A 24,150-nucleotide genomic window follows, 5' to 3' on the forward strand; every position below is an offset into this window, starting at 1 on the left:
GAATGGTGTGGGAACTGAGTCTGTGAGATTCTGAGGTTTGTGCATTTAATCACCATTCTCTACTTTCAGTATCTTTCTCATTACTCCAAATTATAATAATTTGGAATTACTTTTTTCTAAAAATAAGTATATAGCCAAGTATCAAAGGTCTAAACAAACCCATATAAGAGCTTGAAATGAACTGTAAATTGTGAACCTAAAAAAACCTTGTTATTTTAATGATTTTTTAAAGGATACTCGTTTTTTAGATATTACTGTGAGCTTTCCTTACCTTATCTCTGTATTTTGAGACTAGACATAGAGCCTGATTTCTTTTTCTTTTTCTTTCTTTTTTTTTTTTTTGGAGACGGAGTTTCTCTCTTGTTGCCCAGGCTGGAGTGCCATGGCACGATCTCCGGCTCACCGCAACCTCCACCTCCTGGGTTCAAGCAATTCTCCTGCCTCAGTCTCCCAAGCAACTGGGATTACAGGCCACCACACCCAGCTAATTTTTTGTTTTTAGTAGAGATGGGGTTTCTCCATGTTGGTTAGGGTGGTCTCAAACTCCCAACCTCAGGTGATCTGCCCACCTCGGCCTCCCAAAGTGCTGGGATTACATGCATGAGCCACTGTGCCCGGCGACATAGAGCCTGATTTCTAATATTTAGTCTAACAGAAAAGATGTCACTTTTTTTGTATTTAGAGAGATCAGTAGGTGTCAACTAGTAATTCAATTTTTAAAAAGGATTATGATAAAATAGACATAACAAAGTCACTATCTTAACCATTTTGAAGTGTACAATTAAGTAGTACTAAGCACATTGTTGTACAGCTATTACCAACGTCCATCTCCAGATCTCTTTTCATCTTACAAAACTAACTCTGTACCCATTAAACAATAACTCCCTGTTCCCTGCTCCCCAGCCCCTGGCAACCACCATTTTCTACTTACCACATGTAAGTGGAATCATGTGGTGTTTGCCTATTTTTGACTGGTTTATTTAACTTGGCATAATGTCCTCAAGGTTCATCCATGTTGTGGCACATGAATAGATTTCCTTCCTTTTTAAAGCCGAATAATACTCCATTGTTTGTATATACCACATCGTGGGTATCCATTCATCTGTCAATGCACACTTGGTTTGGTTCTACCTTTTGGCTATTGTGAGTAATACTGCTATAAACATGGGTGTAGAAATATCTCTTTGAGGTTCTGTTTTATAAAAAAAAATTACTTTACTTTTTTTAAAAATAGATTCAGGGTCTTGCTATGTTGCCCAGGCTGGTCTTGAACTCCTGGGCTAAAACGATCCTCCCACCTCAGCCTCCCAAAGTGCTGGGATTATAGGCATGAACCACCGTGCTTGGCCAAGACCTTGTTTTTTATACCCAGAAGTGGAATTGCCTGATATGTTAATTCTCTTTTTAATTTTTTGAGGAACCATTTACACTTAATTTTAACTAGACAATGCAGTAGAACAATGTTCCATTGCCTTGGGTCCCAGATTTAGTACATCCCTGAAAGTCAGGGACATCTAAGATAAGATAATCTTGGGATTTATGTTTGGCATGAGGTCCTGGGCAACAGGGGAGTGGGGCAGGGCCAAAGTTCTGGTATCTAGAACCTACTAAAGTTTTCCACCCTAGCCCATCCTGCCTACCTGGCTTCCATAGTTTGGAGGATGCCCACTGGTACTGTGGTTGGAGCAGAATGACAGAAAAGCTTCAGGACAGGTGCTAAATAAATATGGATTCTTTTAGGCTTTGTAGTGAATCTGCATTGTTATTATTTAGAGAAGCATTAAGGCATAATGATTAAGAACATGGATTCTGGAGCTCGACTTCTTGGGTTTAACGCTCAGCTCGGCCTTTATTTACTACTTGGGAGGTTACTTAAATTATCTGTGCTACAATTTCCTTATTTGTAAAGTAGGTATTATAATAATATCTACCTCATAGGATTATTGGGAGGATTAAATGAATACATGTAAGTGCTTAGAAAAGTACTTGATATATAGCTCTCACTCAATGTTAGTAATAATATTATTATTTTTTAGAAACAGAGTCTTGCTATGTTGCCCAGGTTGGAGTGCAGTGGTGTGATCATAGCTCACTGCAGCCTCTACCTCCTGAGCTGAAGCAGTCTTCCTGCTTTAGCCTACCAAAGTGCTGAGATTACAGGCAGGAGCTACCACGCCTGGCCGAATAATATTATTTTAAATTAGTACAGGTTATGATGTGGCTTTCCTTTTTAAATTCATTATTTAAAAAAATTTTTAAATTTATGTGGCTTTCCTTAAAAACCAGTAAGAAGAGTAAGATTCCATTCTGTGGAACTTTTTGGATTGCATATACTATGAATAAAAAAGGTGTAATGGCAATTTAAAGAAATAGGATTTGCTCTCAGATCAGCAGGATTAGATTATAGCTTGATTAATTCTCATCTATTTAGTATTTTATGGATTGGATTGTAGCTTGATGAAACATAGAAAACAGATTTCTAGTCACATAGAAAATCAATGCCATGACAGGAGTTGGTCATAGAGGTTTGTGTTGTCGTTGCTGTCTGGACCCTCCCAAACACTGTCCGGGAATGAGATGCCCTTGTACATACCCCATCCACCACTTCATTCTAAGCAGATGTCAATCACCACTATGAAAGCAGAATCTGATAGCACTAAACACTTGAGTCAAATAATGGACTCCTCTAATCCATAAGGCAACCTTATGATAATTTGACTTGCAATGTAGCTTATGTACATGGAGAGGCTATATAACCTGGATGACTTGAATATATGCTTGCATATCTAGTTATAAGTCTTACTAGAAATCAGTACATTAGTTTTTTGTCTTTACATGTCAATCTCAAGAGCTTTGTTAATCCAAACCTGCTTCCCATGAGTAAATCCATTCTCCCTGTACTTACTAAGTAGGTAGTTGAGCGTGCAAAACTAAGACCCCCAAACCCTGGACCTTGGTAGAGTCACCAAGATAATGTGTCCCTCCCTTCAGTCTCATTGTTTTCTTGGGATATATCCCAATGCCTTTTCCAGATCATCATATTACTAGCTGCCTTAATTTACTTCTATTTTCTTTATTTCTGTTATTTCTATATGTGTGGTGGCAGAGATATTCTTCCATATCAACATTGCCAGTTTGCTGAAGATGGGTGGAGCAACCCAACTTCTCTCTCTCAATCGCTGGGCCAGCCTGACATGACCAAGAATCACTGTGTAGTGAGCAAGGAAAGCTAATCACTGCACTGCAGGATCTCACTTTTTGGAACTGTTGCTTTGCTATGTGCCTTCTTACAGGAGATGGAGCTGAAACAAACCTTAAAGATGAACTAGCCCACCTTTCTTGTTTTGTAGATGAGGAAACAGATTACTTGCCTTGGGCAGTATATCTTTATGCTCTTCTAACAGTCTTTTGTCTAAGGTTGGCTGTATTGGCCTGGGCTTATGACCTGTCAGTAATCTTCTTCCTAGCCCTAGTCTTATCAAATCATTACAAAATTTAACTGCCAAAGGCACTTTTCTTTCCTATAGTTCTGGCAACTTCTCCTTTTGTTGTATACCATTGATATCCAGGTTCACATTAGAAATATAAGTTCATCATCTATTTCAGACCGTGTTTCTAACTGGATTCTCTGTAGCCTGGTTCATGTTGTAGTCTGCCATATTCTGGCAACAAATTGGATCTATTTTAATAATGATCAGAGATGCTGGATTTGTCATTTGGGATCTTTTTAACTCAGTATCTCAAATTGTGGACATAGGATTTCATGAAATAAAAATACACCTCAACAGTACTTCTTTAAATAATACTCACTATATAACCACAATAAAACTGTATTCCAGTAATTCCATTAAAATTTGTATGCTAACAATAGAACTTTGTTTTAAACTTTTTATTCATGTTTATTTTAACCACAATACTAATTGCTATTCCTAAAATACAGTTTTCTTTCTCCTCCTCCTTCATGGAGTATTACATGTTTTAATGTCATGGCAAACTCTTTTATTAGCTTAGGATAATAGGAGCTTTATATACATATATATAGAGAAAAAAATAGCAAGTTACAAGTAAATGCACATTTTTCTTGTAATGTATCTTTACATATTTCAAAGAGGCAAGTGGCAGCAAATGTGAAATAAGCATAAGCAAAGTGCTTTCATTTAAGTGCTTAGAGGATTAGCCAAGGAGCACTTCCTAGAAGTGTGTTTTGAAGATTTTAAGAGAAGGTACAAATATTCACTCGTGACAAGGATGGAGTCAGAAAGGAGGGAAGTAAAACACACATTATGCACTAGGAGCTGCATTAGAAGGGGGAATGGATGCTAACAAAAAGAAAAACGTCTGTTGCAGGATGGTTAAGTAGGCTTTAAGCCAGGGTGGAGAAGGGATGTTGACTCATAGTCATTGGTGAAGTTATTGAGATGTCATTTCAGCCTTGCTACCCACATTTTGCTGGATAATGTGCTAGATCCTAAGGGAAAAGTTAAAGAGAAGGGAGAGACAGTGCCTGACCTGTGGGTACTTATGATCTTGCTGATGACACAAGGCAACAGACAGTTAAAGGAGGATCCTTGAAAGCCAGTAAGAGGAACTTGGATTTTATATGGTATGTGATGACAGCAGCCATTGGAGGTTCTCATGTATCATCTTGCCTCTATCGTCTGCTCAGAAGGGAGAGGTCTGAGCTGGGGAAGATCAAACTGAGCAGGTGGCTAGGTTTTAATCTTTATAGCTATACGTAATCAGCAGAAGTGCTTTTTCCCACATAAAACTATTTTGAATCACTTTAGAAAAAAATGAACTACCTAAAATCTTCTGTCCATGATTAACAATTAGTAGAAAATCACTGGTTTGCTCTTGCAAACAGCACTTAATGTCAGTAGCTTCAGGCTGTTTTTCAGTTTTGCAGTAAATTTTTTTACTGAAACCAATTTAGGTAGTTATTTTGTCCATGGGCATTTGTAGTGAAAAGGTGATGTGAGTAGAATAGAATAATGAGATTCCTTTTCTGCACCAAAATATTAGCAATCTGCTAATGGTTCCATTTTGATACTGCCACTTTCAAAGGAGAGAGATCAAGTTGCTTATGGAAACATTTTGGATTATGTTTAAAAGAGTGTAACTTTATAACAGTTCATATGGTAAACAATTCAAGGTTTGCTTTTAGTGGTCAGTTTATCTCCTTCTTGGCTCAGCCCTAAGAGAGAAAGTTTCCAGATTTTTATTGTCTATCTAATAAGTCTGCTGGTAATTGGTTTCATGTTGTGGGAAGGTAGATTTTATTTCTTCCCTTTCTTCTTCTTCTTCCTCTTTTCATCTGCCTCTTTGCTACTTGCAAACCGTTCTGTGATTTCCACTGTCTCCACTGACCTTCTAGTGGGAAGCCTTTCAAGGTCCTCGGTTTCCTGGAATGACATTTGAGGCATATTTAAGTGCCTTATGATATTCCTGGGTTTATTTGGGTCTTGGCCCATATGCATTGGTGGTAAGTACCTGAGAGGCAATAGCACAAAAACAACAGGAGCCCTGAGGTCTGGAGGTATTCCACTCGTCATTTGAAAAGACTGTCCGGGAAAGGCATTGTTTAAGGGGTAGCTCTCTAAAGCCACCTGAGCTTTTGTGTTCGGATTCCTTTTCGTCTGAAGAAGAACATCAGTGAAGTAAGGTTTTACACCTGTTATGGCATTGATTTCATATGCATTGTGCCTGTCAGTCAGTGCTTTCCCAGTTAAAATGGGCTGAAAAACATGTGATCCTGAGACACCACTAACAAAGCTGTGGAGGACAGAATGCCAAATCCCTCCACTTATTGGACTCAAAACAACCCGCGGCCATAAGCTGGCCAGGCTCCGGAGAGCTTCGCGGTTCCATGCGGAGGCAGGAAAGTCTGTCTCGGTATGATAGAGCTGAGAAAAATAAATACTAAGAGTGATGCCTGGATATGTAATCAGGAAATTGTACACTTTGCTGATGCAGCAGTGGTTAGCTTCATTACAAGGGGAGTTGTTGGAATACAGAATGATATGCCTGATGCTGTCATTATTGTATATGGCTGAGTCAAGGTAACCATTCATTTCAAAGAGCATTGATTCTGGATGGATATAATTCCCAGTGCAACTGCTAGCATGGCCCTTTTGCACTAGGCTACCAGAAGAAGTTTTTAATTCATAAAATGTGAGGTGTTTTGTTTGAGGATATGTTGTCCCATAAGGAAATCCAAAAATCTGACAAAATTCTGTGAGGGAAACTCTCGCTTCTTCACCTGTTCGAATATGGTAAGGACAATTAGCGCAATCTAGAGAGAAGCTTAGCCAGTAATAAGGCTTTACTATTGTTCCATGATTTGCTAGGTATTCCTCATATGTGGGCTCCATTGCTAGATTTACTGTCTTCTAGCCGCAAACCTAAACAAGGAAGAGAAATTACATATGAAACCAGTGCAGGAAAAACTGAAGACAGTGCATTAATTTATTAAACCATACTTTCTTTAAAGAAAGTAGCATAATAAAGATAGTGATATATGCATAGATTTAAAAACTCAGGATTCATTAATTTTTATTGAGACTCCTAGAGCATGGAAAAGAAACAGGAGAGGCATTCTTCAACTTTACCTGTTTCATAGATTCCAAGTCAGTAAAGCAAATGAGTTAACAATGCAAGTTCTAGAAACAGACTGTCTGGTTTTAAATTTGGGCTTGGCCAATTATCAGCTTAGTGGTCTTTGGCAAGTTATTTAACATTTGGGAGCCACAGATTACTTGTCTGTAAAATGAAGATATTAATAGTACTTACCTCATAAGATGGTCTTGGGCAAAAATGCTTCGCTATGTGCTTGTCAGGACTCAGTAAATATTAGCTGTTAGTAGTAAAAGTACAAATCCTAGGGTTATCTAGATTATTGCTAATTATAAAAGTACAAAAAAGGGTTTTGCATTTTATTCATGATCTTTCTTCTCAGAATATGTTAAGTATTGTGCAGAACTCATGTATTGTGCAGAACTATTGAGTGTACTAGCATTTAACATCATCTTTCTTAAAATCACTGGCAATAATTTGGAGGTTTTTTTTTTTTTTTTTTTTTTTTTCCTGAGACTAGGATCATGGGATCTCTTTTGCTTAATGGTAGAGACTTCCTGGAAGTGCCACTTGAGTATTCTTTCGGTTGTGGACACTCATTCATTGACATGTAGAGTTTTCTTTCCAGTGAGTCGGTCTTGTTAGAAGATTTTTGAAAAATTATTGTTACAGAGAGCAAATCTAGTTCTTTGGAATATTTCAAATCAGTAGTTTCTGGGATGTTAAACTAAAAAAGCTGAGATCATTAAGTAATGATTTTTTTCCTTTAAAAAATATTCATTCAGTTATCATTGTTCCTATAATGCCCTAGGAGCTACCTATTTTGTTTGTTTTTGAGACAGTCTTGCTCTCTTGCTCAGATTGCAGTGCAGTGGGATGATCATGGCTCACTGCAGCCCCAACCTTCTGGGCCCAAGTGATCCTCCTGTCTCAGTCTCCCGAGTAGCTGAGACCACAGGTATGCACCACCATGCCCAGGTAATTTTTTTATTTTTTAGGAGGGATGTGGTCTTGCTATGTTGCCCACACTGGTCTCAAACTCCTGGGCTCAAGTGATCCTCCTACTTTGGCCTCCCAAAGTGCTGGGATTACAGGTGTGAGCCACTATGCCCAGCCTTCCATCACTTTTTTGACATGCTTATTCACAGGTCTATTCCTTCCGGTCTTTTTGCTATATGTGTAAGTTATGTATAATATAAATAAAGTCATGTTTTATAGCCTGCTTTTTCACTTAATATTGTGCCATGAGCATTTTCCCATATTATTAAAAATTCTTTAAAAAACACAATATTCGGCTGGGCATGGTGGCTCATGTCTGTAATCCCAGCACTTTAGGAGGCCAAGGTGGGCAGATCACAAGGTCAGGAGATTGAGACCATCCTGGCTAACAAGGTGAAACCCCGTCTCTACTAAAAATACAAAAAATTAGCCGGGCGTGGTGGCGGACACCTGTCTTCCCAGCTACTTGGGAGGCTGAGGAAGGAGAATGGCATGAACCTGGGAGGCAGACCTTGCAGTGAGCCAAGATTGTGCCACTGCACTCTAGCCCGGGCGACAGAGTGAGACTCTGTCTCAAAACAAAAAACAAAAAGCACAATATTCATGGCTAATGAGTTTTTTATTATGTAACTGTAACATTCAGTTTCTTGCCTCTTTTAATTATTATAACACTGGTGAATATTTCTGTAAATAAATTATTACATATATGATATTTATTATAAAGAATCAGATTTTTTTTTTTTTTTTTTTTTTAGATTACTAGAAATCATAGTATTAGGTCAAACATTGTCAAATCACTGCCTAGGAAGGTGTACCAATCTTATCACATTAATTTGAGAAGTGAGCATTGGTATTTTTTGTTGCTATAATGTGTGCCTTTACTATTTCTAGTGAAGTTGAACACTTTTTGACATGCTTATTGGTCTGTGGTATTTATTCTTCTGTGAAATATATTTGATTTTTTACCTGTTTTTTTGGGTGAGGTTTTCCTTATTGGTTTGCAAGACATCTTTATGCATCAAGAATATTAAATCTGCCACATTTGTTGCAAATATTTTACCTGGTTTATACAGCTTTTTAATTATGCCAATATTATTTTAATTGCACCAAAATTTACATTTTTATGTGGTCCAGTCTCTACTCCTATGGTTTTTTCTTAATGTATTTAGAAATGCCTTCCTCATGAAAGCATAATTAAGTATTCCCCATATTTTCTTCTAGTATTTATGGTTTCATGTTTTACATTTAACTTTGTCAGATAACAAAACTGATAAGGCAGAAAATTTAAATGAGGTAAACCTGACCATTGCAACAGAATATATTTTTCACTTTTCAAAATCTCACTTATCATAAATCCTTGTGCTAATAAATAAATTATGGCCTCTCATATGGAAGTGCTCTGTTCACCTTCTGTCTTCCTCAGCCCAGATCAGCTCAGTCATTGCTGTATTTGATACAGCTTGATCTCTAGCCTGAAACCTGCAGAGTTCCTATGCTATCCTGTCCTGGGCAGAAAATATGTTAAAAGCCTCAATCCAGCTATAGGTGGAGTGTGGCTTTACTCATGTCACTGTTATCTTAGTGGCTGATATCCTGCAGTAACTCTGGCACCACATACCCACCAGATTCTAGATTTCTCCTAGCCTCTGCTGTGTCATCTTAATCCATAGGATTGGACATGAGCTTTGTTTGTTCCTTAGTACTATGCTTTCTTGATGTAACTGAATTCCTGCCCTGAGGCTTCCTAGACCTTGTCATAGCTTTCCTTCCAGAGAGCTGGATTTAACCCTTGGCAGTGGACGATCTCTTGGAACCTGATGCCATTTCTTGCTTGTTCCCCAGCATTGTTTCCTCCCTGGACCTCCTCCTCGCTTAGCCTTCATCAGGCTGGATGGATCTCTCCATCAGAACTTGCCACAACCAAGCCCAAACTCTCATGCTTTTTAATATTGTGCCCTTGATGTGGTCGACCCCTGGGTGGTACGTCAGACATCCAGGTTACTGCTCAAATTACAATTTCAACTCACCCATAGACAATTTACAGATTGATTTGGCTAAATATTATGGAAACAGAACCAAGAGGCACTTTTCTGTCTTTATTACTATTTCTTCAGGTGATGCGTATGTGGAGTTAACTATATATAGTGGTCCCATAATTACCCTTTTGGGAAACAAAATTACCCTTTGTGTGTTTTTAGATAAAGGTAGCAAAATGCAAACTCCCTATTGCTTTTCTAAGCCTCCTTCCTTTGCACCCCTGTCTTCTGTGACTGTTTTAGCCAGAAATGATACATCATTCCTGTCTTTAAGGAGATGGAGAGAACTGTGGCTTTGACACATAGTGGAGGGAGCTCTGTAGTCTCATTCTTGCTGATGGCTTTTCAGTGTCAACAAACTGTAGTTTCCTATTGGTGAAGTTTTCACTTTTTCAGCGTCTTTCTGGGCTTGTTCTTTGATCACCCTTATTTGAAGAGGAAGCAGGAAAGAACTGTTGCCCTCTTTGAACTCTCATAGAATTCATGGTTTATTGTATCAATTTGTTACCGATCACAGATTATCTTGTTAACTTTTGGTATCCGTTATTTTATTCTTCCCTAACCAGGTGGAAATGTACCCCATTTTGGCTCAGGACCTACCTCAGGAACCTTGATTGGCTCACAAGCCAGGTTGCTTAAGACTTGTTTCCCCAGCAGCTGATGTCTAGCCCTTTTCCTTTTGCTTTGTCTGTGCTTGGGAAATACATGTTATACTCTGTAGAGCAGATTTGCTGGCAGTAAGAACAGAGATGTGTAGAGCCCAGTGTGCTGTAGGGCTCTCTGCATCGGGCTGTGAGTGGCCCCTGGACTGGGACTGTGGGAGGACAGTCCCAGTTTGCCATAGTTTAACATAAATGAACCACACCATAAGGACAATCTGCTCTCATTTCACTCAAGTAGGATTTAGTGAGTACTGTTAAAGCAGTTTGCACTGGAGTAGTTGGAGAATGGAGTTTGCCCTTCACAATCTGTGCACAATCTGTTAGCAGCTAAAAACAAATGTTAGCAGTTATAATTACCATCAATTTGTCTCCAGGCTTGGATCACATTCCAGGTGTTAGAAGAGATGGTCCATTTCCTTCTTTTTCTCCTTTAAGTCCCATGCCCTGTTTCAAGTAGCTTCAGAGGGCAATTGTGCTGTAAACATTCACCTTGTAATGGGTTCAGGACTCTTTCACAGTTTGTGTCTATTTGTTCATTTGAACTTTGCTGTTCCAAGTTAGAAAGACCTTGCTGAGGTGTGGCTACCTCTAAGAACACTGTTGAATGGCTGCCATGGTAACGTTTGCAAAGTAGCTACTGCTAGGATACAGCTCTGACACTTATTACTTTATTTGCATATCAAGCCACCTGTTCCAAAGATGAAAATATACAGGACTGCATATTCCAGTCTGGGTAAAAGGATAATAGCTGACTGTTGAAGAGAATGTGTTGGGGTTTTTCTCCTGCTAGCTGAAAAATCAAGTTCTGAGGGCCTGCTCCTCAGCACCTTTCTCCTGGTCTAGAGAGGGTGCCAGGCCTGGCGGTTCTGTTGCCTGCGCAGGTGCCAGGGCTCCTCCTTGGGAGGCTTGCCCTCTGTGAGAGGGAGCAGAGAGTTAACTTCCTCTAAGGGGCCATAGTTCCTGAAGGGGGTGTTTTTGATTCTGTCTAAACCTAGGCTATGTGTTAGCAGTTTCCCTCCTCTTAGAAATTGCCTGGGAGACTCTTGCTATTGGTATGTATGTGGTTCCCTCCAGTTTAAGACAAGATTTGTTCCTGGATCAGTTGTAGCCCCTTCTCTGTGGCTAACTGAAGAGCCACTTGTCCTTCTCCATTCTTTTCCTTAGTCTCCCTTGACCCCCACATCATCTCCTAGACACAAAGCTCATTGATAGTCACGATTCACTGTTTGTGAATCACTCTGGATTATTCCCTCATTCCTCTTCCTTCACCACCTGAAGGAGCGAGTGGGGATCACTATCGTGTACATTCCAGTAGTAACTACTGGCTGTAAGCAGACATACTCTAAAAATAACTCAGGGATACTGAGCACCCAGAGGGCACCTTCTGTCTTCTCGAAGCTTTGCCACGCCTGTTTCCACAGTCAGACTTCCAGTCTGCACCACAGCACACATCCTTTCTCATCCAGAGTCCTCCTACTAGACGAGATGTTTTTGTTTCCTAAGGGCCACAGATGTGTTCATGAACTCCTCAGCTGGTTATTTTCAGTTCCATCTTCCTTGGTGCTTGCTCTGGCACAGGGTCACTGCTGCGTCCTGGCCCTTTCCCACCGTTTGCCATGGGTTATCCCTTTGTTCTCATTGCTTGCATCTTCTAACTGAATGAACTTGTCAATATGAAACTGAAAGTCGATCCTCATAGCTCATCTTTTATTTCATCCTAATAAATGATAATCTATTGCAAACATTAAAAATATTATCAAAAGTTGGGTAAAAGGATAATAGCTGACTGTTGAAGAGAACGTGTTAGGGTTTTTCTCCTGCTAGCTGAAGAATCAAGTTCTCAGGGCCTGCTCAGTTCTGTAAGAAAGTATTAGCTGTCTGACAGATTCCAGTGAGGGGAGGAAAAGACAAAAAAATACAGTCCCCAGATCTGCACCAGCATCCCAGGTGCACTGTGCACCTTGCATGGTGGATTAGATACTCAGCAAATGATACATCCGTGTAAGGTTAAGCCTAAAGAAACAGGAAAAATGAGCCTTTGTCCACTAGCACATTTACCAGTTGCATTTTAGGGTGATTTTAGGGATAGGCAACCCCAATTAGCCATTATTCTTTGAAGGTAGTTGTCTGTTAGATGTAGGAAGACTTCAAGGAAGGTTAAGTTGTCAACATTCCATTTAGGTTGCACAGAATGACTTGTAAGACTGAATTTCATCATGAAGAAACAAACGGCCTTTATAATGGTTCCTGTTCACAGCGAAAATGACATAGAAAGGAAATGCTTGGAAGAAATGTCTAGCTTCCCCAACAGACTCCTTTCTTCTCTATTCTGTCTTCCTTTGTTAATCTGCCATGTTTCATCTTCATTCAGATGAGTTATGATGTACATTATTTATATAAAGATATTAGGAGATTATAATGAAGAAGATTTACAAAGATCAAACTCTCCTACAATGATCTAAATTTTTAAGAGACATTTACTTAGTTTGGCACTCCAAAAATTATTGATCTATGTTCTGGCAGCCCAATTTGGGGTATATCCAAGATGGCTTGTGTGTTGCTAGTTGCTGCTTGTAAGGCAACTTTCTCTTTGGGTGGCAGGAAGTAAAATATTTATAAGTTATTGTTAAAATGTTAAAGTTTTATTTGAACCTACTGTACCCAAGTAATTATGTAATTCATCACTTTAGTAGCAGTTTGGTTGACACTGAACAATAATGCTCAAATTCGTGTAGCAGTAACAAACTACGTGATAAAAGGAACTGAATTTAGAAAGCAAGCTTCAAGTAAAGATCAGAGAATTAAGTCGATTTCATGGAGCTCACTAAGGAGTCAGATAGGAAAGATGAGATAAGAAAAGCACTGGAGTTGAGACCAAAAGGAGACAAAAAAGTAGAGGGTGGATCTTCGAGCTCGGGGTCATAAACAGGATGGCCACAAGGTGGCAGCACAGTCTTAACAGCAGGGAGCTTTCTGTAGGGCCACCCTTAATTTGCTAACACCACAGACTTTCTCCCAGAATTCCTCCATGTTGATTTTCCTCTTTATCCTAGGGGAAACAGCAGTAAATGTTTAGAATTAAAAATGACTCCTAAAACTTAAGCTGGGGAAAAGTGTAGGGTAAAGGCACCATCTTTACTTCCAGAGACTGTTCAGATGCTCTAAAGAAGGCTTCCAACTATCTGTGGGAACGCACCAATTGACGTTTCCAAACCAAAACATAGTGGTGGGAGGCCATTGTTTTGGGCTGAGCTTGTACACTAGGCCCCAGCCAACCAGACCAGACCAAAATGGAGTCAGTCGTGCTAAACGTGACATAAACTGAAATTTTAAGGAAACAGATAGATCCCAAAGCAGACCAGGTTTTTTTTCTTCTTTTTTTTCTTTCTCATGAAAACAGGAGATTCCAGCACAAGGAGGTCCCCATGGCTATCTAACTCTTACAAAAAAGTAACCCGAAATCTTTGTTCCCACCTAAAAAATCAACTGTTCTGCTCTTTCCCAGTGGGATCTGAGACCAAATAAGTACATTTATGATGGCAACAGAGTGACATCAATGCCTAAAGTTTTTGTCAGTGTCAAAATTGAGAGGTTGACCAAAAGGTGGGATTTTTTTTTTTTTTTAACACTTTAAGTTCTAGGGTACAAGTGCACAACGTGCAGGTTTGTTACATATGTATACATGTGCCATGTTGGTGTGCTGCACCCATTAACTCGTCATTTACATTAGGTATATCTCTTAATGCTATCCCTCCCCCCTCCTCCCACTCCACCACAGGCCCCAGTGTGTGATGTTCCCCTTCCTGTGTCCAAGTGTTCTCATTGTTCGATTCAAGGTGGGGAATTGTTAAATTAAGTTTAGCCTAAAGCTGCCTCCTTACAGATTTTAAGTTCAGCCTAAAGGTTTCTTCGTACACAGAGAACTGTAACCTAACTGGAATGTAAATAGACTATAACCTACTCTTGTACCAATTAACCAAGTTTTGGCCAGAGGCAGCCAACAGTTCAAACCGTGTTCAAATCAGGGAAATGCCAAGCTGTAACAAATCCAGCTGTTTCTGTATCTCGCTTCCATTTTCCTTATGCCACTTTCCGTTTTTGTCCACAAATCCTCTCTGATCATGAAGCAGCGCTGAAGATGCTCTGAACCTATTCTGGTTTGGGGAACTGCCTGATTTGCTAGTCGTTCCTTGCTCAATTAAACTCTGTTAAATTTAATTTGTCTAATGTTTTTCTTTTAACACATCATACACTAATACTTTTGTAAAAGTTAATAAAAATGATATTATAGAAAGAAGAACAAAACCATATAGAACATAAACCTTTTTTTGTAATTAAACAGATATAAACAGATCAACAGCTATAATATTTTAAAATTACACCTCAATAAATATAAACAGCGCACTTCTCTATTTTTGCTTTTGTTGCCAGTATTTTTGGTGTCATATCCAAGAAATCGTTGCTAAGACGAAAGTTATGAAACTTACCCTCCTATGTTTTCATGTAAGAGTTTTAGTTTCAAGTCTTATGTTTAAGTCTTTAGTCCGTCATGAGTGATTTTTGTGTATGATGTAAGACAAAGGTCCAATTTCATTTTTTTGTATGTGAATATACTGTTTTCTTCATTACCATCTGTTGAAGAGACTATCCTTTCCCATTGTGTCTTGACATGCTTGTCGAAGATCAATTGACCATACATGCATGGGTTTATTTCTGGGTTCTGTTCTGTTTCATTGGTTTATATGTCTGTATTTATGTATATATGAACAGAACAAATATTGGAAAAAGAAAAGAATTACAAAACTATATATGTTGTTTATTGAAAGTATGGATATAGGTAATTAATATAGAGAATCACTATTACTCTCATTATATCCTACAATTGTAATTAAATTGAAAAGTTATCAAGGATGTAGTTAATCTCTATATTTAATACACAATTGTATATACATACATTTTATGAATATTTTGCATATTTATTTATACTGTTATAATTGTGACCAACTAACTTGCTTTTTGCTTTTTACTTTATGTTGAATTGACGATAACAATATTTGCAGGATGTAATGTATATCTAACCTAATTTTATGCTTTGTTTTAATAGCACCATAATAGAGAAAGCCAGTCTCAAGAAGTATGTTGATGAGAATAGAGGAAGAGATCTTAAAGCAATTTCAAAAACTCAAGATGTTAATTTTTCATTTTTTGAGGATACAATTATTGTTCACTTAATGCATAGTAAGAACAAGCATAAAATCAAGGAGAACAAGATTGGTTTTTGTTTTATTTAATTTTTTAATAGAGAACAGGGTTTTGCCATGTTGCCCAGGCTGGTCTTGAACTCTTGGGCTCGAGCAGTCTGCCTGCCTCAGCCTCTTAAAATGTTAGGATTATAGGCGTGAGCCCTGGCACTCATCCAAGAGTTTTTACAGGGTACTCAAATATATCAATTTTATTGTTTTTCTATACCCACATTTATTTGCTACTGAAAATTGTGAAAATAGCACATCAAACTTTCTTTTTAAAGTTTTTGAAAATCAGAAAATCTAGTAATTGTGCTCTAGCCAAACTACCCAATGTTTGCTTTACATTCTTTCCCCACAAAACAAAATCAGTGAACTTAGGCAGACTCTTAACTAAGTTCACAAAATCGTCTCAAAAAAAAAAAAAAAAGATTGCTTTGCTTATTGGGTCTTTTGTGGTTCCATATGAATTTTAGAATTTTTTTTATTTCTGTGAAAAATGTCCTTGGAATTTTGATAGGGGATTCTGTTAAATCTGTATAGCACTTTTGGCCATATGGACATTTTGGCAATATTAATTCTTCCAGTCCATGAATATGAGAGACATCTTTCCATTTATTTGTGTCTTATTCAGTTTTTTTTAATCAATGTTTTACAGTTTTCAGTGTATAGATCTTTCAACTCATTGGTTACATTTATTCCTAAGTATTTTATTCTTTTTTATAAATGGGAATTTTTCTTGATTTCCTTTTGAGATAGATTATTATTGGTGTAAAGAGATGCAACTGTGTTTTGTGTGTTGATTTTTATATCCTGCAACTTAATTTGTTTTGTGTTCTTTACAGTTTTTTTCATATAGGATCATGCCATTTACAGAGATAATTTTACTTCTTCCTTTCCAGTATGAATGCATTTTTTTCTTTTCTTAACTGATTACTCTTGGTAGTACTTCCAGTACTGTATTGAGTAGAAGGCATCCTTGCTTTGTATGGGATCTTGAAGGAAAAGCTTTCAGTTTTTCTCCATTGATTTTGATGTTAGCTGGGGGCTTTTCATAAATGGCTTTTATTGTGTTGAAGAAGTTTTTTAAAGTATCTATTTTGTTTTTTTTTATTAGGAAAGGATGTTGAAATTTGTCACACTTTTTCTGAGATGTATGTGGTTTTAATCTTTCATTCTGTTAATTTGTTGTATCACCTTGTTTGATATGCATGTGTTAAATTAACCTTGCATTCTAAGGATAAGTCCCACTTGGTCATGTTGTGATATCTTTAAACAATTTTTTTATGTTTAAAATTTATGTATTTATTTTTATCTTTATATTTTCTGAGGCAGGCTCTCATTCTGTTGTCCAGAGTGCAGGGACACCAACATGGCCCACCGCAGCCATGACTCCTTGGGCTCAAGCCATCTTCCTGCCTCAGCCTGTTGAGTAGCTGGGACTATAGACATGGACCAGCATGCATGGCTAATTTTTTTATTTTTATGTTTCCTAGAGACAGGTTCTCACTATGTTGCCAAGGCTTGTCTTGAACTCCTGGCCTCAAGTGATCCTCCCTCATAGGTCTCCCGAAGTGCTGTTAAGTACAGGTGTGAGCCACCATGCACAGTTTGTATAATTTCTTTGATGTGTTGTTGAATTTGATTTGCTTGTATTTTATTGAAAATGTTTTCATCCATACTCATCAGATATATTGCCTTATAGTTTTTCGTTTGTTTGTTTGTTTGTTTCTTGTGGTGTCTTGATCTTTGTTTGGTCTTGTGGGTGATGCTGGGAAATGATGAAGAATTTAAATGAAAATATAATTTGTTGAACAGAGACTAACATTTACTGAATGCATACTCTGTGGCAAAAATTTTACATGCCTCATATCCCTATTAGGTTAGTATTATTATAATTTTTATCTGACAAATAAAGGAATTTGGACTCAGAGTTGGTTGCTCAAGATTATATAGCTAGTAACTGGCAGAGCTGGGATTTGAACCCAGAGCACTCGCACTCTAACTCCAGAGGGCATACTCTTTTTTTTTTTTTTTTTTTTTAAATGCCATAATCCTGCTATCACATCCTACTTTTTCAGCAAAAGAAAATAATTTCAAATGTATGAACTAGTCTTGGATAAATGGGAAAAATCATATTTCAGAAGTGAGACAGTGATAAAGCTAAGGACAAGAAAAAAATGTTAACTTTGTATCCTGTAACTTTGCTGTAATTGCTTATTGTAGTTCCAGGAGTTGTTTGGTCAATTCTTTTTGGATTTTCTACATAGATGATCATGTCATCTGCAAACAAAGACAGTTTTATTTCCTCCTTTCCAACCAGTATACTTTTTCCCCCCAGTCTTACTGTGTTAGCTAGCATTTCCAGTATAACGTTGAAAAGCAGTGGTAGGCGGGGACATCCTTGCCTTGTTCCCAATCTTAGTGGGAAGCTTTATGTTTTTTATCATTAAGTATGATGTTAGTTGTAGATTTTTTAAAAATCAAGATGAGAAAGTTCCTCTTCCTAGTTTGCAGAGTTTTTTTTAAAAAATCATTAATGGGTGTTAGATTTTGTCAAATGCCTTTTCCACATTCATTGATATGTGGAAAAATCATAGGATTTCTCTTCTTTAGTCTGTTGATGTGATGGATTACATTAATGGATTTTCAAATGTTGAATCAGCTTTGCATGGCTGGGACAAATCCCACTTGGTTGTGATGTGTAATTCTTTTTATATATTCTTGAATTCAATTTGCTAATACTTTCGTTGAGAACTTTTACATCTATGTTTATGAGAGATACTGGTCTATAGTTTTCTTTTCTTGTAGTGTCTTTGTCTGGTTTTGTTATAACAGTAATCTTGGTCTCATAAAATGAGTTAGTAAGTATTCCACTCGCTTCTATCTTCTGGAAGACATTGTAGATAATTAAATGTTTTCCTTAAATTTTTGGTAGAATTCAGTGAACCTCTCTGTGCCTGGTGCTGTGTGTTTTGGAAGGTTGTTAATTGTTGATTCAATGTCTTTGATAGATATAGACCTATTAAGACTGCCTGTTTATCTTGTGTAAGCTTTGGAAGATCATATCGTTCAAGGAGTTCATCCATTTCATCTAGGTTGTCAAATTGGTGAGCATAGATTGTTCATCATGCTCCTTGATTATCCTTTTAATGTCTGTGAGATCCGTAGTGGTGATGTCCCCTCTTTCATTTCTGATATTAGTAATTCGTGTCCTTCTGTTTTTTCTTAGTTAACCTGGCTTGAGGCTGATTGATTTTATTTATCTTGAAAGAAAACCTATCAGCTTTTGGTTTAATGATTTTCTCCATTGATTTTCTGTTTTTAATTTTATTGATTTCTGCACTGGTTTTTATTATTTCATTTTTTTCTCCTTACTTTGAATTTGATTTGCTCTACTTTTTCTAGTTTCCTAGAGTGAAAGCTTAGATGACTGACTTAAGGTCTTTCTTTTCTTCTTTTTTTTTTTGAGATGGAGTTTTGCTCTTTTGCCCTGGTGGGAGTGCAATGGCACAATCTCGGCTCACTGCAACCTCCGCCTCCCGGATTCAAGAGATTCTCCTGCCTCAACCTCCAGAGTAGCTGGGATTACAGGCATGTACCACCACACCTGGCTAATTTTGTATTTTTAGTAGAGACAGGGTTTCTCCATGTTGGTGAGGCTGGTCTTGAACTCCCGACCTCAGGTGATCCGCCCACCTTGGCCTCCCAAAGTGCTGGGATTACAGGCATGAGCCACCAAGCCTGGGCCTACGTCTTTCTTTTTTTCTAATATATGCATTTTATATATATTTCCATCTAATTATTGCTTTTGCTGCATCCCCCAAATTTTGAAACATTGTATTTTCACTGAGTTCCAATAGTTTTAAATTTCTCTTGCGATTTATTATTTGACCCATGTGTTATTTAGAAATTTGCTGTTTAATTTCCAAGTATTTTGGAATTTTCCAGATATCTTTCTTTTTCCTTGTTTAAAAAATTGAGATGGGGTTTCACTGTGTTTCCCAGGCTGGTCTTGGACTCCTGAACACAGGCCATCCACCTGATTTCAGCCTTCCAAAGTGCTGGGATTACTGGTGTGAGCCACCACGCCTGGCAGGAATTTTCCAGCCATCTTTCTGTTTTTGATTTCTAGTTGTAACTCCATTGTGGTCTGAAAGCAGACATTGTATGATTTCTATTCATTTACATCTGTGAAGGTATGGTTTAGGGTCCAGGATATGGCCAATTTGGTAAGTGTTTCATGTGAGCTTAAGAAGAATGTGTATTCTACTGGTGTTGAATGAAGTAATTTATAAATGTCAATTATATCCAGTTGATTGATGGTGCTGTTGAGTTCAGCTATTTCCTTACTGATTTTCTGCAGGTTGTATCTGCCCATTCTGATTGAAGAGTGTTAACGTTTTCAATTTTAATACTGGATTAATCTTTTTCCTTGAAGTTCTATCTGTTTTTGCTTCACGTATTTTGGTACTCTGTTGTTAGGCACACACACATTAAGCATTGATATGTCTTCTTGGAGTATTGATCCCTTAACCATTTGGTAATGCTTCTCTTTATTCTTGACAACTATCTTTGCTCTGAAGTTTGCTCTGAAATTAATGTAGTTACTCTTCAGCTTTCTTTCGATTAGTGTTAGCATGGTATATCTTTCTTTATCTCTTTCAATCTATATATGCCTTTATATTTAAAGTGGGTTTCTTTTAAACAACATATGGCTAGGTTTTGGTTGTTTAGATCATTCTGACAATCTGTCTTTTCATTGATGTATTTAGATCATTGATTTTTTTTTAGTTTTTGAGATGGAGTTTTGCTCTTGTTGCCCGGGCTAGAGTGCAATGGCATGATCTCGGCTCACCGCAACCTCTGGCTCCTGGGTTCAAGCGATTCTCTAGCCTCAGCCTCCCGAGTAGCTGGGATTACAGGCATGTGCCACAATGCCCAGCTAATTTTTGTATTTTTAGTAGAGATGGGGTTTCTCCATGGTGGTCCGGCTGGTCTCAAACTCCCGTCCTCAAGTGATCGGCCCACCTTGGCCTCCCAAAGTGCTGGGCATGGGCGTGAGCCACCATGCCCAGCCAGATGATTGATGTTTAAAGACATTATTGGTGTTTGGATTAATATCTACCTTATTTAGTACTGTTTTTTATTTGTTGCTCTTATTCTTTGTTTCTGTTTTTGTCTTCCACACTTTTTCTACCTTTTATTTTTTTTTATTGAGCAATCTATATGATGGTATTTTCTCTCCTTTCTTAGCCTATCGGTTCTACTTCTTTTTAAACGTTTTTCAGTGATTGTCTTAGAGTTTGCAGTATTCATTTATAACTAATCCAAGTGCACTTTCAAATAACACTATACAGCTTCAGGTAGTACAAGTACTATATAATAACAAAATATTTCTCTCCCATCTTTTGTACCATTGCTGTCATTTATTTACTTACATGCTTATATATGTGTGTGTGTGTAATTAAATGCATTGCTGCTAATATCCTTTTAAACAGTTATCTGTTAGATCAATTACGAATAAAAAAATGAAAGTTTTTATTTTACTCTCATGTATTCATTCTCAAATGCTCTTCCTTTCTTTATGTAAATCCAAGTTTCTGAGCTATGTCATTTTCATTCTCTCTGAAGAACTTTTAAAAATATTACTTGAAGTTCAGGCTTACTGACAACAAATTCTCTCAGTTTTTGCTTGTCTGAGAAAGTCTTTATTTCTCTTTCACTTCTGAACGTTAATTTCACAGGGTGCAGAATTCTAGGTTGATGAGATTTTTTTCTGTCAACACTTTAAATATTTTCTTCCACTCTCTTCTTGCTTGCATTGTTTTTGAGAAATCAGGTGTAATTTTTATCTTTACTTCTCTGTTCATAAGGTGTTTTATGAATTATTTTTAATTTAACTTAATTTAATTTTAAAGAGATAGTGTCTCGCTATATTGCTCAGGCTTGTCTGGAACTCCTGGCATCAAGCGATTCTACCACCTCAGTCTCCCAAAGTGTTCAGATTACAGGCATGAGCCACCACACCTGGCCATGATTTTTTCTTTATGTTTAATTTTCTGAAATTTGAATATCTATGCCTAAGCATAGTTTTTGTTTGTTTTCTTTTTGTTTTGCATTTATCCTGCTTGGTGTTCTCTGAGCTTCCTAGATCTGTGGATTGGTGTCTGACATTAATTTGGGGGAAATTTTCACTCATTATTGCTTCAAATATTGCTTCTGTTCTTTTCTCTTTTTCCTCTCCTGGGATTTCCATTACATCTATTTACACCCTTTGTAGTTGTCCCCCAGCTTTTGGATATTCTGTTCTGGGTTTTTATTTTCAGTCTGTTTTCTTTTTGCTTTTGGTATTGGACATTTTTTTTTCTTTTTTTTTTTTTGAGACGGTGTCTCACTCTGTCGCCAGGCTGGAGTGCAATGGTGCAATCTCGGTTCACTGCAACCTCCGCCTCCCGAGTTCAAGTGATTCTCCTGCCTCAGTCTCCCTAGTAGCTGGGACTAGGGTGCATGCCACCACACCCGGCTAATTTTTTGTATTTTTAGTAGAGATGGGGTTTCACCATGTTGGCCAGCATGGTCTCAATGTCATGACCTCGTGATCTACCCACCTTGGCCTCCCAAAATGCTGGGATTACATGGACATTTTTATTGTTATGTCGCTAAGCTTGGAGATTCTTTCTTCAGCATGTCCAGTCTACTAATGGGTTCATCAAAGGTATTCTTTATTTCTGTTATACTATTTTTTTTTGTAATCTCTGTGATTTCTTTTTCATGCTTAGAATTTTCATGTCTCTGTTTACATTATATACGTGTTCTTGCATGCTATCTACTTTTTTCATTAAAGTTCTTAGCATATGAAGCACAATTGTTTTAAATTTCTGGTCTGGTAATTCTAGTGTTTCTGCCATATGCGATTCTGTTCAGATATGCTTGTTCAGTCTCTTCATATCTTTAAACTGTGTTTTTTGTCTTTTAGTTTGCCTTATAATTTTTTGTTAAAAGGTACACGTGATATACTGGGTAAAAAGAACTACAGTAAATAGGACTTTAGTAATGTAGTGGTAAGGTGTAGGAGGAAGGGGAAGTGTATTAGTCCATTTTCATACTACTATGAAGAAATTCCTGAGACTGGGTAATTTATAAATAAAAAGAAGTTTAATGCACTCACAGTTCCACATGGCTGGGGAGGCCTCACAATCATGGCAGAAGGTGAAGGAGAAATAAAGGCACATCTTACATGGCAGCAGGCAAGAGAGAAGTGGCAAGCAAAAAGGGGAAGAACACCTTATAAAACCATCAGCTCTCATGAGAACTCACTCACTGTCATGAGAACAGCAGCATGGGGGTAACCACCCCTATGATTCAAGTACCTCTCACCAGGTCCCTCCTATGATGTAGGTATTATGGGAGCTACAATTCAAGATGAAATTTGGGTAGGGACTCAGCCAAACCATATCAGGAAGCGTTCTGTGGTCTTATGAGTAAGTCTCAGTCTTTTGGTGAGCCTATGCCCCTAAATTGTGAACTTCGTCTCTGTTTCCCTGTCCCTGTCTCTCTCCATCTCCCTACTCCTGCTCCCACACTTTACATGGGAAGGAATGACTTAAAAGGGGTTAGAATTGGGTATTTCTTTTCTTCCATGTGGAAAGCTAGAAGGAGCTGGGGTTGGCTATTTCCCTTTCCCCAGGTTGATTAGGCTCTGATCAAACCCCAATAGGCCCTGGCAAAATAGTTTCTTCTGAGGCCAGGCTTTCTTAAGAACAGAATGCTCTGGTACATTTCAAAATTGGTTTTATTTTGTGTCCCCCTGCTGGAATCATGAGGGAATTTTTCTCTGATATTTGCTGTGAGGTAGAGCTCCTGGATATAAAACTTATGAAAGTGTGGAAGCCCCCATATGGCTGGGTCTCTCTGGAGTTTTAAACTTACTGTTGTCTCCACTGAGCCTCTAACAATCCATTAATTACAGTTCAGGTTTTCCTATCCTAGCACTTGTTCCTGTGGAGATTTTTGCTTGGGAGTTTATGTTCTGATAAATTATGATTCTCAGTATCTTCCTATCTCTCTGATATTTGGGGCAGTGGTTTGTCCTGTAACTCTACTTTTCTGATGGTTCTAAGAAGAGTTGTTGATTTTTCAGTCTGATCCAGTTTTTACTTGATATTAGGATGGAGTAGCAACTTCCAAGCTCCTTACATGCTGAAGCAGTTTGTTCCTTTTTAATGCTGAATAATATTCCATTGTATGGATATACTACAATTTGTTTATTCATCTGTTGGCGGACATTTGGATTGTTTCTAGTGTTGGGCTGTTGTATTGGTCCATTTTCATACTTCTGTCAGAATTGCCCGAGACTGGTAATTTATAAAGGAAAGAGTTTTTTTTTTTTTTGTTTTTTTTGAGACGGAGTCTCACTCTGTCGCCCAGGCTGGAGTGCAGTGGCCGGATCTCAGTTCACTGCAAGCTCCGCCTCCCAGGTTCACACCATTCTCCTGCCTCAGCCTCCCGAGTAGCTGGGACTACAGGCGCTCGCCACCTCGCCCGGCTATTTTTTTGTATTTTTTTTAAGTAGAGACAGGGTTTCACAGTGTTAGCCAGGATGGTCTCGATCTCCTGACCTCGTGATCCGCCTGT

At 38.0% G+C, this 24,150-nt stretch overlaps 2 protein-coding genes across 2 annotated transcripts in view; one reads left to right on the forward strand and one right to left on the reverse strand.

Annotated features, from left to right (window-relative positions):
• The window catches only part of RGL1 (ral guanine nucleotide dissociation stimulator like 1), a 289,540-nt gene that overhangs the window by 6,617 nt on the left and 258,773 nt on the right, over nucleotides 1-24,150 (forward strand). The gene's annotated exons all lie outside the window — the stretch shown is intronic.
• On the reverse strand, nucleotides 4,006-10,872 carry APOBEC4 (apolipoprotein B mRNA editing enzyme catalytic polypeptide like 4). Its single transcript, XM_023203465.2, has 2 exons — nucleotides 10,628-10,872; nucleotides 4,006-6,401 (listed from the first exon to the last, which is right to left on the reverse strand). The coding sequence occupies exon 2, from the start codon at nucleotides 6,369-6,371 to the stop codon at nucleotides 5,277-5,279; it is 1,095 nt and encodes a 364-aa protein (XP_023059233.2). The 5' UTR covers nucleotides 6,372-6,401; nucleotides 10,628-10,872; the 3' UTR covers nucleotides 4,006-5,276.

This window comes from Piliocolobus tephrosceles, chromosome 1 (assembly GCF_002776525.5).
Source record: "Piliocolobus tephrosceles isolate RC106 chromosome 1, ASM277652v3, whole genome shotgun sequence".
Taxonomy (NCBI): domain Eukaryota; kingdom Metazoa; phylum Chordata; class Mammalia; order Primates; family Cercopithecidae; genus Piliocolobus; species Piliocolobus tephrosceles.